Source organism: Phocoena phocoena, chromosome 4 (assembly GCF_963924675.1).
Source record: "Phocoena phocoena chromosome 4, mPhoPho1.1, whole genome shotgun sequence".
Taxonomy (NCBI): domain Eukaryota; kingdom Metazoa; phylum Chordata; class Mammalia; order Artiodactyla; family Phocoenidae; genus Phocoena; species Phocoena phocoena.
In genome coordinates, this window is record NC_089222.1 from 47445730 (window position 1) to 47464063 (window position 18334).

Genomic DNA, 18334 nt, shown 5'->3' on the forward strand with positions numbered 1-18334 from the left:
CTCCCAGTCCATACCTCATGCCATTACCCTTCCCAGAGGCCACGTTCTGCTGATTTCTAGAGATTCTCACTGCAACATGCTTCACACTGACCACTGCAGCCTGGAATCTCCCAGAATACTTGCCCCCAGCTTCCATAATATTCTACCTACATACCCAGGTAGCTTTCCACTACCCTCCCATGCAGCCTACCTGAATGCATCTTACAACCTAACACAGAAGGTACATCTAATTAACAGCCTTCTGACCCCAGTTAGGACAGAAATTTGAGAACCATTCAAAGCTTATTCAAGAAACTGCCTTCTGTTGCCTCAGAGTGTCACAAGTCATCTCTCATCCAACACTGTCATCTCTCTTGAAGCTGAGAAGAACAGAGAAGATTCACTGGTAAGCATGATTTCAGATTGTAAGTATCTAGTTTGGCCTGAAATTTTGATCACCTTTGCAAAGTAAAATACCACTTTCCTCCCAGAAGAAATTAACAATAGTTACAAAATTTAAAAACCGAGAGGATGAGATAGTGTTAGTTTGGGATGGATAATAAATAAAGTTATCATTGTCCTTCCTGCTTTCCTTCTTTTTTTTTTTTTTTTTTTTTTTTTTTATGCTGTACGCGGGCCTCTCACTGCTGTGGCCTCTCCCGTTGCGGAGCACAGGCTCTGGACGCGCAGGCTCAGCGGCCATGGCTCACGGGCCCAGCCGCTCCGCGGCACGCGGGATCCTCCCTGACCGGGGCACGAACCCGCGTCCCCTGCATCGGCAGGCGGACTCGCAACCACTGCGCCACCAGGGAAGCCCTGCTTTCCTTCTTTACTGTCTTATTACCTTCACATAAAAATGCAGATGACGAAATGGGTAACTTCTAAATATTCATTTTCCAAAAAATTTGCATCTATGCAATTTTTAAAGTTTACTTACTTGCCCTGATTTCTCATTTTATATACCAAAAAAAACCAAAAAACAAAAGAAAGAAAGAAAAATGAAAACTAGAGACATTAGCTGAAGCACATGAAAATGATTCAGGCTTCTTATTCCCCAGAGTGGTCCTCTATGGCTTTCTGAAATAAGTAAGCCAAGTTGTGTTTTGATTCTAAATAATTTATTCAGAAAAACCATTTATTCATTTTTCCTCAGAGGTTTATTTTCCTAACAGCTTGGTTATTAGATGGTTTGGGTTATTTAGCTCTTCTTATCTTCTCATCTCTCTTCTTGAAAGGCCAAAAATACCAACACAAATATAGCCAAAGCTGTGTCTCCTCACACAATATTTTAGCCCCCTCATATCTGGATAGAAAAGCGTCACTGTGTTCGCACCTTTACAGTCCCATCTGTGCTGCCAGTCAAAAGCCGTGTCTCATTTGCATCGAGGGCCATTGTGCTGATTTCTGCATTGCCATGGCAACCAGTAAACTGTTTGATTTTCTGCCCAGTGTCTATCATCCAGAAGGAAATCGTCGACCCCGCATCAGAACTGATTACCTACAAGAAAATAACACTGTAGAGAAATTAAATATAGTTCCAGAATCCACCATTTTTATTTAAATAAAAGATCCAGCCTGTGCATTTCCACCAGTGAGATTCCCCCAACAGTGACAATTTCGTAATGTATTTGCTTTCTTTTTATTAAGCTGATAACATTTCAATTTCTAGGCCAGAACTTTATCAGAGAAGATAGGAATCTTCTTTCCTTACCCAGCTTAGTGTCTAGAAGCCATCCTGAAATCGAATCCTACTGAAATAAACTTATAAATCTTTCCCATTTAGATGAGAAACTTGATTTTATCAGTCATGATGTTCCGACACTATTTACTATATGAAAAGAAACCTTTTATTATATATTAGCTTCCATTTAGCATTCAGAAAATAAAGCACTACCAGCCATTATGGGGAAAAGTTCATTTCAGCAAGTTGCTAGAGTTACTGCTTCTAATGCCATTAGTCCCTTTTTTTCCTCAAGGTACTGTGTATATTTTTACAACTAACACAATTTTTGATGGGTCACTAAAAACAAAGAACACAGGAAGGTTAAATCTAAATCTGCATATACACTCCAAGAGGAAGGCAACCAACAAATGTAAGAAGGGATAGGATTATATATAATAGTTCCATAGTAAGAAATTTAATAGTGTCAAGTAGATTGCTAATTTCAGCTCTAGGTATTTAGGCATCCTTTAAGAGATTTATAGGTTAAAACTACCTTGCCCATATGACTTTCGGACCCAAAGGCATGAAAGAAAAAACAAAAAAAACACTAAACATAAAAATGTGTAGATAGAAAGTTGCCTGAAGCAATATCTAGATTTTAAGAACATTTAAAGTGCATCGTTACCCACTTAGGTATTGATTACCAATGTATAAATATAAATGTATTAAGAATATGTTAAAATGTCACATTTTCATAATTAAATGGGTTAAAGTTTATCAAATATATGTTCGGAAGGCCTGGATAACTGGCTGTCATACATGTATTCACTCATTCATTCACTCATTCATTCACTCTACAGGCATTCACTGAACGTCCACTGGGTGCCAGCTCCATGGGGGCAGTGGGGTTTCACTGATGCATCCCTGCTCTCAAGGGGTCTATAGTCTAGGCTTGTACACTAGAATCACTTTAAAAATCACAGTTGTGTACCAGACCAGAGACTCAGACTTGATTGGATCAGGCAGTGGAATTTTTAAAGAGCTCTGCAGGTTATTTAAGTATGCAACCGGGTCAGGTACTACTGGGCTAGAGGGAGAAACAGACAAGAAGTAAATCAATGCCCAACAATCCTACAAGTTTAGAGGTATCACTCCTGGGTGATCTGGGGGCACAGAGAGTAAAACCACAAATCCATTCATTGGAGTGGGGAATGGGGATAAAATGTGAGGAGGATCAATCAGGGGTTGAAGATAGGAACATGTATTTATTGAGTGCCAAGCCCTTTACACCCACTACCGCATTTGATCTTTAAAGAAACTCTGTAAGATTATGTTATCACCCTCTCTCTACCAGTGATGAACTTGAGATTCTAATCAGTTAAGTACCATTCCCAAGCTTATATAACGAGGTTTGAATCCTGGGCCTTCTCTGACAGACACATCATAAGGCCTTCCTCTATTTCAGCATCCTACCCCAGATAATTAAGAGTGATGAGAAGACAGAACTTGGAGGCTATTCCAAGCATGAGAAACAGTAAGAAGTGTAATGGAGCCAGAGTACAGACGATGAGATAAATGGTGGAATATCAGGTGAAGAAGCAAACTGACGACAGATATTTGAAATCCCTAATGAGCAATGCCAGAGAATAATGGGTAGTGTGTACTGTTGTTTTTTTTTTAAACTGGGAAAGGGTTCATGGCTTTCATTGGTTATCAGTGGCATGTATGACTCAAAATAAAATTAGGAACAATCTCTTTGTTCTTAATAAGGAGGAGAGAGATATTGCATTTTTGTTGGTTGGTTTGTGAAGGTACCTCTGGCAGCAGTGTGGAAAACAAACAGGTTGTGAGAAGACCATCTAGAGGCTGCTGTATCAGTCCAAGTGGAGATGCTCACCTGAGACAGTAGTCCCAGAGGTAAAAAAGAAGAGGAGGGATTGAATGAAAGGGTCACCGTTTAGCAATCTTTATGCCTCAGCAAGGAACTGATCGTGAGTGTGGGAGCTCTCACAGACCTTTTTTCCCCTGATATTACAACTCTTAATCAGACAATTTCTTAAATGATGTAAAACTATGTCTATGCCACACATTTTCTCTCTGTGAAATCAAAAGTAGCTTCAAAGTTTAATTACCATTATTAAGCTACAGTGCAATTTCTAGAACAAAAGACCCGGATCTTCATAATAATGTGACCTAACACTTTAATTATCATTCCATGTAACTGTGTTTCTATTTGTTTTGGTTTGTGCAATATGCATGGTGGTTAAGCACTGGCTCAAGCCAGCATGCCTGAGTTTAAATGTCAGTGTCTGACCTTGGATTCATTACTTAATCTCTCTAAGCTTCAGTTTCCTCACCTATAAACCAGAGAGAATCATTGTCACTACCTTAAACCATTTTTAAGAGGTTGAAGTAAGCTAATATTTGTAAAGCATTTAGCACAGTTCATGGCATACAATAAATGTCATAAAAGTTAGCTAGCGTTACTATCCTATTTAAGCTTAATCATCTGACCTTTTATTTGGACTCATATCCCTTTTCATATCCAAAACAATTTAAGAAAAACATTTAATGTCTTGTTTTCTTCCAACCATGAGAGTGAATGTAGACAGCTACATTTCAGAAACCAGCTTTTAAGATGTACATTGAAATTTAAAATTATATCACACTTGGAATTTTCTCACATAACTATTTAAGAATTTGGATTGTATTCATTAAAGATAAAGCCATGAAAACATAATATTCCAAGCATGAGTAAAAATTTTGATAGTCATCTTTGAAGAAAAGGTTAGGGGATTTTATGGTTTCAATTCAAAAAGCGTTTATTGAGCATCTATTATATGCTAGGCATTTCAGTACTAAAAGACGAGTATTCCCTGATAGAAACAAAAAAGGCAAAATAAAGTAAACAATGTTCAAAGAAAGACTTGCTTACTTGTTTAAGACTGGCATCACGCACATTACAAAGCATTTCATCATCCACTCACCACTTTTATCTAATGTAGACATTCGATCAAGAATTAGTAACCTCTGCCTTTTGCTATTTTGCACTCTCCCTCCTCTGCCTTACCTGGCTAAACCCCAACGTACTGTTCATCACTTTTCAGCACTTTACTCATTTCACAATTTCTCACGAAATCGGAATCAATAATGACAACAGTGTACAGCCAGTCAGATTTCATTTTATGGCAATCTACCTTAAGGCGCAGTCTTCAGGAAAACAACGTGTTGAAATGCAAGGACCGACTATGTCACAAACACACACCTGGTATTAACCAGAATCTGCTCAAACTATGACAATATCAGAATACAAGAATAACAAGGCAGGTGAAAAGATGTTCAAAGTCAAGTGAGAGAGGAGGGCGTTTACCATCACTTAGCAGATGAAGTGGTTTGACTACAGGACCGTGAGGACCGTGTTTTTAGCAAGCTGTTTTCATCTGCAATAAACTCCAGGAATAAGTATTGGCATCACATTTATATGCCACATTTTGATGATACCAAGTCCCTTTAAGTTTTCAGTTTCCCCTTCGCTGCTTCTTATCAGATGAGACCTTAACCTTTGAGGACAGGGCCTTGGCGTCTGCAGAGCAGAAACGGCACTTTCCTAATAACTACACTTCAGTGCAAATGGACCCTGTGAGCAAATCGTTCTGATGGAGGCACGCTCCACCTTATGTACCTGAGTTAATAACTGTTTAGGAACATATGGGTCTTTTTTGTCTCTCTCATCTGAAACTGTCACAGCCAATCAGACAATTCTAAGATATGTGAGGCTCTATCCATGTCCCCTAATTGTCTTTTTGCTATTCCAACAAAAATAAGCACTTCTGTTCTCTTTTATATACATCTTAAATTCTAGGTCTAAGCAAGAAAAACCAAAAATTGCAGCAGCAAATATTACTGGCTACCAAGGGATCAGGACGTTTGACTTAATTGCTGTTTATAATTTTATTTTTTTAAGTCAGTGCTGTTTGTGGTCCCATAATATAAAGCAGGTTGTCTCCTTTATTTCTATTTCACATCAAATCTCTAGAAGTTACTTACCAGTAAGTAGTGAAGCGAGGAGAATGATAATATCTCAGAGTACTGGTACAAAGAATTCAAATATTTTAAGGCAGCCATTCTCTATTTATAAATCTTATTTGTCAGAATATCACTTCTTTGTAGATTAATTTGTAATTGGATCTTTCGGACTCATTTAGTTTGTCAAACCCTTTAGTTTGTCAAACCCCTACCGTATGCAAGGCACAGGATCTAGGCATTGGGGATCCAACAGTAAAATATTCCTGCCCTTATATTTAGTGAGGGAAGAGGGGAGAGATGCACCTAAATGAGAAGAAAAGCACACACACACACACACACACACACACAAACACACACACACACACACACACGATGTTTAGCGGTGATAAGCGTTATAGAGAAAAATATAACCAAGAAGGAGGTAGAGATCACTGAGAGTGGGTGAAAAGCTGGGGGCTCTGGGAAGGTTTCCCTGAGGAATTAGTTGAAGAAAGACACAGAGGTCAGGGAGGGAGCCATGCAGATACCTGGGTGAAGAGAGTCCCAGGAAAAGGAAACAGCAACACAAAAGCCCTGAGACAGAGTGTCCTTGGTATGTTCAAGGACTAGAAAGGAGGCCAGCAAGGCTTAGGCAGTATGAATAATGGGAAGGACCACGGGCTGTGACCACCTGTGATCATTATACAGGTGCTCAGAACAGTCCCCCAATCAGTAGGCACCCACAGGGATTAGAGTATGAAGTCAAAAAGTATCACTTCCCTTTTTTGGGGTAATTTTATTTAGCTTTTACTCCCACTTTGTTCTATGTATCTTTATACACAATATTCTTTGTCTTTCACAGAAAATCTACACAGGAGGTATTATAATTCTTATTTTACACATAAGAAAACATTGCTTAGAGAAATTCAATTACTTGCTCAATGGAAAGCATTAGGAACTCTGACTCTAAAACTTCACTATGTCCCTCCTTCTAAAAAATTGCTAAGAAAAACTGCTTCAAAAAATAGTTGAGACTGCATTGGACTTGCAGGTCCTGGTGCTGCAAGCTTGGAAGTTGTCACTCCATCCTAACAGTGAGTAAAAACCTGGAAAAGCTGAAAGATCAACAACTCCTCTTAGGTCAGTAAGAGAAGTGAGGTCACAGGGCAGATCACTGCCCTCCAAATTGGGGAGATCAACAGGCAGATCGAGAAAATCACAACCTACCAGAGCAGAAACTCATGAACTGAAAGCTCCCCAGGAAACAGAGCCAAGAGAGGAAAACCTGAACTGTAACTTACGAATCACTGGAGGCTCAAAGTGGATAAGTGTGAGAGTTAAAAATTCTGGGAGCTGGTGATAGTGGAGCCTCCACAAGTTTATGAGTTTTATTTTGAGGTTATGGACCAGGTTCTCCCTATAAATATTAGAGAAAAATCCCCTCATGCTCTGGCAGGGTCAGAGGGAAGGGAACAGCTTCAAAATACGTCAGACAGCTCTCTTCTTAACAAGGTCTGCCCTCAGGAGAAGATGTTTAACAGAGCCTAACTTGCTGGGGTTTCATCAGAGCCTAACTGATAGCCTTCTTGTTTCACCGAAGGGTGGAAGACAACTGAGAAGCATAGGTGAAGTGCACAGTCCAGAGGCACAGGCTCACCAAAAGACTGCGACCTAATCACAGAACTACAGAATACTCCCACCCCCGCCACCTGGCCACCACATCTCGAAAGGCCTGTTTACGTCAGTCCCTTTGGCCCAGCACAACATGTCCGACTATCAAGAAAATTTACAAAACATACTAAAAGGCAAAATAACATAGTCTGAAGAAATAGAGCAAGCATCAGACTCAGACATGGCAGAGATGTTAGAATGATCAGATCTGGAATTCAAGACAACTAATATTAATAAGCTAAGGGGTCTAATGGGTAAAATAGACAGCTTGTAAGAACAGATGGGTTGGGTAACATAAGCAGAGAAATGGAAATCCTTAATAATCAAGAAGAAATGCTAGAGCTAGATCAAAAATATTGTAACAGAAATGAAGCATGCCTTTGATGGGCTTACTAGTAGACTGGATATGGCTGGGGAAAGCATCTCTGAGCTTGAGGATAAATCAGAAACCTCAGAAACTGAAAAGCAAAGCGAGCAGAGACTGAAAAAAAAAATACAGTATCCAAGAACTGTGGGACAACTAAACAAGGTGTAACATTCACATAATGAGAATACCAGAAGGAGAAGAAAGAAAGGAATAGAAGAAATCCTTGAAACAATAATGACTGAGAACTTCCCCTAATTAGTGTTGGACATCAAACCACAGATTCAGGAAGCTCACATAACACCAGGAAGGATAAATGTAAAAAAACTACACCTAGGTATATCATATTCAAACTACAGAAAATCAAGGATAAGGAAAAGATCTTGAAAGAAGCCAGTGGAAAAAGATACCTACCTTACCTACAAAGGAACAAAGATAAGAATTACACCTGACTTCTCAGAAAACATGCAAGCAAGAAGGGATTGGAGTGAAATTAAAGTGCTGACAGCAAAAAGTCACCAACCCAGAATTCTGTATCCTGCAAAAACAACTAAAACTAAAGGAGAAATAAAGACATTCTCAGACAAAGAAAAATCGAGGGAATTTTTTGCCAGTAGACCTGACTTCAAAATAGACTAAAAGACGTTCTTCAGAGAAAAGAAAATTATATAGGTCAGAAAATTGGATCTACAAAAAGAAAGGAAGAATATTGAATAGGAATACGTGAAGATTAAAAAAAACTTTTGTTTTAACCTTAATTGACCTAATAGGTAACAGTTTGCTCAAACCAATAATGGCAACAATGTATTAAATTATATATTTAATATGTATTATGTATATACATAACGTGTAATTATGTATATAATTAAATTATGTACTTAAGGGAAATGAATGACAGCAATGATACATGGGACATGAGGGAGGAATTAGATTATTTTATTAGTATAAGGTACTAACACTACCTGTGAAACAATATAGTGTTATTTGAAAGTAGACTTGGATTAGTTATAAATGTATATTGAAAACTCCAGGGCAATCTAAAGAAAGTTTTAAAAAAATATATATATGACTGATAATGCTAAGAAAGGAAAGGAAACAGAATCATTTAAAATACTCAATTAAAACCACAAGAAGCAAAATAAAATGTAAAAGACAAAAATAGGAGCAAAGAATAAGGGCAACCAACAGAAAACAGTAACAAATATGGTAGATATTAATCCAACTCTATCAATATTAATCCAACTGTATCAATAATCACTTAAAATGTCAAAGGTCAAAATGTACAAATCAAGTCAAATTGTCAGAGCAGATCAAAGATAAGACCAACTATATATATGTAGTCTAAAAAAAACCCACTTGTGGCTCTCTTGTAGACAGTATATATATAGGTCTTCTTTTTGTATCCATTCAGCGAGCCTGTGTCTTATGGTTGGAGCATTTAATCCATTCACATTTAAGGTAATTATCGATATGTATGTTCCTATTACCATTTTCTTGTTTTGGGTTTGTTTTTGTAGGTCCTTTTCTTCTCTTGTGTTTCCCACTTAGAGAAATTCCTTTGGCATTTGTTGCAGAGCTGGTTTGACGGTGCTGAATTCTCTTAGTTTTGCTTGTCTATAAAGCTTTTGATTTCTCCATTGAATGTGAATGAGATCCTTGCCGGGTAGAGTATCCTTGGTTGTAGTTTCTTCCCTTTCATCATTTTAAATATATAGTGCCACTCCCTTCTGGCTTGTAGAGTTTCTGCTGAGATATCAGCTGTTAACCTTATGGGAGTTCCCTTTTAAGTTATTTGTTGTTTTTCCCTTGTTGCTTTTAATAATTTTTCTTTGCCTTTAATTTTTGTCAGTTTGACTACTATGTGTCTCAATGTGTTTCTCCTTGGGTTTATCCTGCCTGGGACTCTCTGTGCTTCCTGGAGTTGGGTGGCTATTTCATTTCCTATGTTAGGGAAGTTTTCAACTATAAACTCTTCAAATATTTTCTCAGGTCCTTTCTCTCTCTCTTCTCCTTCTGGGACCCCTATAATGCAAATGTTGTTGCATTTAATGTTGTCCCAGAGGTCCCTCAGGCTGTCTTTATTTCTTTTGATTCTTTTTTCTTTATTCTGATCCATGGCAGTGAATTCCACCATTCTGTCTTCCAGGTCACTTATCCATTCTTCTGCCTCAGTTATTCTGCTATTGATTCCTTCTAGTGTATTTCTCATTTCAGTTATTGTATTGTTCATCTCTGTTTGTTTGTTCTTTAATTCTTCTCGGTGTTTATTCTTTAATTCTTCTAGGTCTTTGTTAAACATTTCTTGCATTTTCTCGATCTTTGCCTCCATTCTTTTTCCGAGGTCTGGGATCATCTTCACTATCATTATTCTGAATTCTTTTTCTGGAAGGTTGCCTATCTCCACTTCATTTAGTTGTTTTTCAGGGGGTTTATCTTGTTCGTTCATCTGGTACATAGCCCTCTGCCTTCTCATTTTGTCTATGTTTCTGTGAATGTGGTGTTCATTCCACACGCTGCAGGACTGTAGTTCTTCTTGCTTCTGCTGTCTGCCCTCTGCTGGATAAGGCTATCTAGGAGGCTTGTGCAAGTTTCCTGATGGGAGGGACTGGTGGTGGGTAGAGCTGGGTGTTGCTCTGGTGGGCAGAGCTCAGTAAAACTTTAATCTGCTTGTCTGCTGATGGGTAGGGCTGGGTTCTGTCCCTGTTGGTTGTTTGGTCTGAGGCAACCCAACACTGGAGCCTAGCCGGCTCTTTGGTGGGGCTAATGGCCAACTCTGGGAGAGCTCACACTAAGGAGTACTTTCCAGAATTTCTTCTACCAGTGTCCTTGTACTCATGGTGAGCCACAGACACCCCCCGCCTCTGCAGGAGACCCTCCAACGCTAGCAGGTAGGTCTGGTTCAGTCTCCTATGGGGTCACTGCTCCTTCCCCTGGGTCCCGATGTGCACACTACTTTGTGTGTGCCCTCCAAGAGTGGGGTCTCTGTTTTCCCCAGTCCTGTTGATGTCCTGCGATCAAATTCCACTAGCCTTCAAAGTCTGATTCTCTAGGAATTCCTCCTCCCTTTGCTGGACTCCCAGGTTGGGAAGCCTGACATGAGACTCAGAACCTTCACTCTAGTGGGTGGACTTCTGTGGTATAAGTGTTCTCCAGTCTGTGAGTCACCCACCCAGCAGCTATGGGATTCGATTTTACTGTGATTGCACCCCTTCTACTGTCTTATTGTGGCTTCTCTTTTGTCTTTGGATGTGGGATATCTTTTTTGGTGAGTTCCAGTGTCTTCCTGTTGATGATTGTTCAGCAGTTAGTTGTGACTCCGGTGCCCTAGCAAGACGGACTGAGCGCACATCCTCCTACTCTGCCATCTTGAACCAATCTTAAAAAAAAAATTTTTTTAATCAACTCCAACAATGCATCAGAAGAATTTGGTTGGTTCAACTTCTGAAAATTAATTAATGTAAACCAGGGGGCCCCAACCCCTGGGTCTGTAAGGAACCAGGCTGCACAGCAGAAGGTGAGCAGCGGGCAAGCAAGCAAAGTTTCATCCGCTACTCCTCATCACGCCCCAGCACTCACATAACCATCTGAACCATCCCCCACCCCCACCCCCATCCCATCCGTGGAAAAACTGTCTTCCACGAAACCAGTCCCTGGCGCCAAAAAGGTTGGGTAATGCTGATGTAAACCATCATATCAATAGGCTTAAAAAGAAAAATCACATGATTATATCACATGATTATATCACATTATATAATCACATGATTATATCAGATGCAAAAAAAAAAACCCCATGACAAAATCCAACACCCACTTATGATTAAAAACTCTCAGTAAAATAAGAATAGAGGGGAACTTCCTTCACTTGACAAAAAATATCTACAAAAAACATGGAGCTACTATCATACTTAATAGTGAGAATCTTGACTCTTTCTTACTAAGGTCAGGTACAAGGCAAGGATGTTCCCTCTCATCACTCCTTTTCAACATTATATGGAAGCTCTGCCTAATGCAATAAGACAAGTAAAGGGGAAAAGGCATAAAGGTTGGGAACAAAGAAATAAAACTGCTTTTGCTAGCAGATAACATGATCCTCTATGTAGAAAATCTTAAAGAATTGACCAAAAAAATCTCCTGGAGCTAAGAAGCGATTATTGCAGGATTGCAGGATACAAAGTTAATATACAAAAGTCAATCATTTTCCTATACAGCAGCAATGAACAAGAGGAATTTGGAAATAATACCACAATACAATTTACACTAGCATCACAAAGCTGAAATAATATAAATCCAATAAAATATGTAGAAGATCTATATGAGGTAAAGTAAAAAACTCTGATGAATGAAATCAAAGACTAAATAAATGAGAGATATTCCATGTCCATGGTTAGGAAGACTTAATATTGTCCAGATCTCAGTCCTTTCCAAGTTAATCTATATGTTTCATGCAATTCAAATCAAAACCCCAATAAGTTACTTTGTGGATGGATATCAACAAACTGATCTAAAGTTTACAGAGAAAGACCACATACTCAGATGTAGCAACACAATATTGCAGAAGAAGAACAAATCAGAGGATTGACACTACCTGACTTCACAACTTACTATAAAGCTGCAATAATCAAGACAGTATGATATTGGTAAAAGAATAGACAACCAGATCAGTAGAACAAAATAGAGAGCACAAAATTAGACTACATAAATATAGTCAACTGATCTTTGACAAAAAAGCAAAGGCAATACAATGGAGAAAAGATAAACTTTTCAACAAATGGTCCTTGAACAACTGGACATCCACATATAAAAATATGAATTTGGACACAGACTTTACACCTTTCACAAAAACTAACTTGAAATGGATCACAGACCTAAATATAAAACATAAAACTCAAAGAAGATAACATAGGAGAAAATTTAAATAACCTTAGGTTTGATGATGAATTTTTAGATAAAACACCAAAGGTATAGTACATGAAAAAATAATTGAAAGCTAGACTTCATTAAATTTAAAATTTTCTGCCCTGCAAAAGACACTGTCAGGAGAATAAAAAGACAAGCCAAGATCGGGAAAAAATATTTTCAAAAGACATATTTGATGAATCACTGTTACCCAAAATACACAAAGAACACTTAAAATTCAACAATAAGAAAACAAAAAACCCAATTAAAAAAATGGGCCAGAGACATTAACAGACACCTCACTAAGGAAGGTAAACAAATGGCAAGTAAGCATTTGAAAAGATACTTCCCATCATATGTCATCAAGGAAATACAAAGTAAAACAAAAATGTGATACTACACATCTATTAGAGTGGTCTAAATCTAGAACACTGACAACACCAAATGCTGACAAGGACGTGGAGCAATAGGAACTCTCATTCTTTGATAGCGGGAAAGTAAGATGGTACAGCCAATTTAGAAGGCAATTGACAATCTTTTTACAAAACTAAATATACTCTTACCATATAATCCAGCCACCATGCTGTTTGATGTTTACCCTAAGGGGCTGAAAACTCATGTCCGCACGAAAGCCTGCACACAGATGTTTATAGTTGCTTTATTCATAATTGCCAGTACTTGGAAGCAACTAAGATGTCCTTCAGCAGGTGAATGGATAAATAATCTGCAGTACATCCATACAATGGAATATTATTCAGTGTTCTAAAAAAATAAGCTATCAAGACATTAAGATACGTAGAGGAAATGTAAATGCATACTACTGAGTAATAGAAGCCAATCTGAAAAGTCTACATACTGTATTCCAATTATATGACACTCTGAAAAAACTAAACTATGTAGACAGTAAAAATATCAGTGGGTGCCAGGGGTTAGGGGAGGTGGGATAAACAGGTGGAGCACAGAGGATTTTTATGATGCTATAATGATGGACATGTCATTATACATTTGTCTAAACTCTTAAAGCATATAACACCAAGAGTGGACCCCTTATATAAACTGTGATTACACTTGATGGTAAGGATGTGTCAATATAGTTTTATCAAGTGTAACAAATATACCATTCTACTGGGGAATGTGGATAAAGGAAGAGGTTATGCATGTGAGGGACAGGAGTATACGGAATGTTTCTGTACTTTGTTCTTAATTTTGCTATGAACCTAAAAATGCTCTTTAAAAAAAATTTTTTTTAAATAGTCTTAAAAAAATAGCTGAGGGGCCTCCCTGGTGGCGCAGTGGTTGAGAGTCTGCCTGCCGATGCAGGGGACACAGATTCGTGCCCCGGTCCGGGAAGATCCCACATGCTGTGGAGCGGCTGGGTCCATGAGCCATGGCCGCTGAGCCTGCGCGTCCGGAGCCTGTGCTCCACAACGGGAGAGGCCACAACAGTGAGAGGCCTGCGTACCGCCAAAAGAAAAAACAAACAAGCAAACAAACAAAAATAGCTGAGACTGTGTTAATGAGAGAGGCTAAGGAAAGGGTGATCTTTTATCCTGCTGATGGATTTAATGCACCTTTTATGCAGAAAATTAGACAACATCTGTCAAGGTTACTGTCATAAATACTCTCTGACCCACTAATTCCAGTTCTAGAAATTTATCTCACAGATATTTCCTCACTAGTGCCAAAATTTGTGCATTCAAGGTAAAAAATTACTACATTATTTGTAATACAAAAATACTGGACTCCGTCTAAATGCCCAGAAGAACTGATTAATAAAGTTTGGCACACCCATTTAATATAATACCATGCAGCTGACAAAACAAAAGAGGATACTCTGGATAAGGAGATAAATAAAATGATCTTTCGGCTGTATCGTTGGGTGGAAAATCAATGTACAGAGCAGTGTTTCTGTGCAAAGAGCAATTAAAATAATAAATATTCTTAAATATTAAGAATTATTATATACATCTATTTAAAAGTGAGTATACATATTTACTTGTATATGAATACAACAGCCCTTAAAGGGTTGCTCATGGATCTCATGAGCTGGTTGCCTCCAGGGAAGGAAACTGGTAGGTAAAAACAGGGATAAGAGGAAATTTTCACTGTATACCCTTTGTCCATTTGAGTTTTATAACACTGAAATGTATTATTCGTTCTAAGTAATCACATTTAAATAAGTGTGTGTGTGTATGTGTGTGTGTGTGTGTGTGTGTGTGTTGGTTTAACCTTAAGGCTAGGGTGTTTCCCACAACTCCATCAAGTGACCAGAGCTCATAGCCTCAGTATTGACATGTAACCAAGGACAGCCTTAAGCTGACCAGTGAAGAAAAGCCACGTTAACTGAAGGCTGGTCACTTGGAGCCCAGCAGTAAGCAGGCAAAGAGAAAGTTTTCACTCGTGTTCATCCAGTTCTGTTCAATTAGAAGCTCATTGATTTTGCCTTAAATACAAGCACTGAAGAGGTGCTTTGTAAGGTGGGGATAAATTTCCCTCAAGCTTGTCCCCTTCCCTCTGCTCAGATATTACATTTCCCACAGGAACTACCGATTGAATTGGTTAGATTCTCAAATATCTCAATTCCCCCAAAATCGTATGCAGAAACGAGGACAGGAGATGCACTGCCACTAAAAAATTATACCCCAGTCCCATGTTTAATGAATGATTGGCATCATGTTACCTGTGAGAGTGTGAGAGCTGGTCCTCAAGAAAAAACACCACTCTGGGTAAAGTAGAGGTCTAATCTTCAAATTTTCAAAGCCAACATCCCATGCTGAATTACAGGAGCCCTGTCAGGGATCTCAGGAGTCCTGCCCGGAGGCCGCCAGGCAGCCACTGTCTGACAGGTCTCTTTACGTACGTATGTGATTAATGTTTTTACAGGTAAAATGGGAAGGTAAAATGGGAAGATTCAGGAAGCCATTTTTGTATCAAATTGTCTCATACGCATATATTGTAACCTAGAAATTCATTCTCAAGATTTTACCTTACAGAGATAAAGTCATGAGTGTGAATATATTTATGCATAAAGAAATGCATAATAGCAAAATGCTCGTCAAGGCAAATGGATCAGTAAATTATGATACATACGTGTAATGAGACACTGCTGCCTTTTAAAACTGATGAAGTTGATCTACATTTAGGTACAAGGAAATAATTCCACTATGTTTCAGAATAAGAAAGTAAGTTACAGAACCATATTCAGGTGAAATAGTCTATGCACAGAGAGATATTTAGATATTTTGATGATGTTTCAGCAATATTTAATTCTTTACCTGAACCTACTGCGTTGTTTTAATTTCTTATAATAAGCAAGTAATGTTTTACAAAAAATAAATTATTTCAATGAGAAAAATAGTAAATATCATTGTCTGTCAAGATTTGATGATACTGATATATTTAGCCTGACGATAAATATGTCTAGATGCAAAACACACTGAAACATTACCTATTTTACAAAAACACATAAACCCACATCATTAGGATGAGAGCCATGGTGGTAAATCAGAAATTTTATCTATTCCAGTTTATATGTTACCTACAAATACATTTTTAAAGTTCCCCAGCATTCATGGGTTTTTAAGAAAAGCTTTATTTAAGGATTCTATGCAAAGACAGTTCATTAGAACTACCTCCAGGATACTGAGTGACTTTGATTCTTTCAAAATTGTGCATTCCAATGACTCCCTCAACCTGTCCCAACTTGTTCCGCCACTAGCTGTGAGGGCAAGCTTTGCTGGGTGAAATAAAGCATAAGGTTCCTTTTCAAAGGCTCTGTGTGGCTTAACATCACTTTCTTAGATTAGGATGCAAGGGTACCAAAAGGCAGGAAGATAAAGAAAAGTCACAGAAATATGCCATGTCACTTTCATATAGAAATAATGGTAGGTTCCCACTGATGACCAAATAGAATGAAATAATAGTAAAGTGTCAGCAACATGTTGAAATGACAATGGAAGGGAAGGTTTTCATTAGATTCAGATAAAAGGAAAGTCTTTCAAAAAGACACCAAACCAAATAACCAAAGAGCAAGCACCAGTGGACTGAAAAAGCATGGGTTCGTTTTGAACTTAGAAATAGCAGTAAAAGGAATCGAACATCCATTGGTGCTCAGAAGAGTGTTGGGAGTTGTAGGAAAACACAGAAGGGGAAGACAAGGATCTTTCCCTTCCATCAAACATGTGAGGGGAGAAAGTGAGAATTTAGCCAAGTGTTTAATTGGAAAACAACTAGAAATGCAACCGACGCGCAGAGAGGGGAGAGAGGTATGGTAGGAGATGTCCCTGGAGACCTCGGATGTCGAAAGGACCAGAGATGAGCCCCGGAACTGAATGTTTACCAGCAGGAACTTCGATGGCAGAGAAGAGAAGGGCAGAAAAAAACTCTTCCTCACCTCAAGGGACCAGAGACAAAGCCCAATTCAGGGGCCCCTCCTCCTTTCTAACTCTTCCCAACATCTGCTTTCATATGACACATGGGTAAAATAAAGAGTAAGAAATATCAAGATGTTAATAAGAAAAAGAGGTGTCCTAAAGCATCACCCTTCAACCTGAGAGGTATGGGGGAGCGGGGGAGACTTGTCAGGGCTGGCCGCCTGGGAGGAAGGAGGACGACTTCCAAGAGGCAGGACACAGTAAGGCAATGCTGCAGAGATACCTGTTGTTACCATTATTACGTCTATGCTCACACCACCCCCGCCCTGCCACACACACTTTTGAAAGTCAATAAACTGAAGCTTAGACACGATAAATAGTCTGCCCAACATTTGAACTCACATTTCTCTAACTCAGCAGTTCTCAAAACTTTTGATCTCGGAATCCCTTTATACTACTAAAAATTACTGAAGAATCCAAATAGCTTCTATTTATGTGGGCAATAGAGACAGAGACAGAGGTAGAGATAAAGACAGAGACAGACAGAGAAACATATATATTTACCAAAGTAGAAATTTAAACTGAGAAACTGTTAAAACACAGGAATACAAAAGCACATATTCCTTTAGCCATCAGAACAACGATGTCCTCACTCATCATAGAGCCTCTAGAAAGCTCCCTTATACACTCATGAAACAAGAGAGGAAAAAGTAAACAGCAAGTTAATATTATAATGAAAAGAGCTGTGATCTTGAAGATCTTTTGAAAGGATCTGACTTCCCCAGGGACCTGAGATCACGCTGTGAGAACTGCTGTTCTAACCTCAAGTCTATATTTTTCCAAGACTAGACCTTGGTACATTGAGTGAATGACCTTCACAATCTGGCTCTAAGCTCCCTTTACTGCCTCAAGTCCCACAGTTTTTGCCAAGTCTCCCAAAACTAGCCATACCAGAATAAACCCTCTCCCTGAAAAAAAATGTAGAGTCTGTACTCAAGCTTCTTTGCAGGTGGCCATGTTGTACCTTCTGTCTGGAGCTACTTCCTTCTCTCCTCTTAGGGGTTCCCACTCTAGATTTCAGGGCTCTGCTGAATGTCACCCACCCCAGCCCCAGCCAGATTTGATCACTTTCCAAGGATGGCACTTTTCTTTTACCCCTATTCATTTCACTGTACTCCATTGTTTCCTTGTGAGTTGGTCATGTGTCTACTTCCTCTTCTTTCACCCCACCATCCTGTAATGAGCACCTACCCAGCAATGAGCTCTTGGAAGACGCCCAGAACCTAAGTCTCCCTGACCTACGGGGGCAAAGAAACTGTGTGGCACGTGAATCTCTGATCCCTCATTCCTGGCACCTGAAACTTATTCAAAACTGTTTTATTT

At 38.8% G+C, this 18334-nt stretch overlaps 1 protein-coding gene across 1 annotated transcript in view; it reads right to left on the minus strand.

Annotated features, from left to right (window-relative positions):
• WDR49 (WD repeat domain 49) overlaps positions 1–18334 on the minus strand; it is a 117491-nt gene that overhangs the window by 35349 nt on the left and 63808 nt on the right. Inside the window, 1 exon segment of the mRNA XM_065875813.1 lies at positions 1313–1477. Coding sequence (XP_065731885.1) covers positions 1313–1477 — 165 coding nt within the window.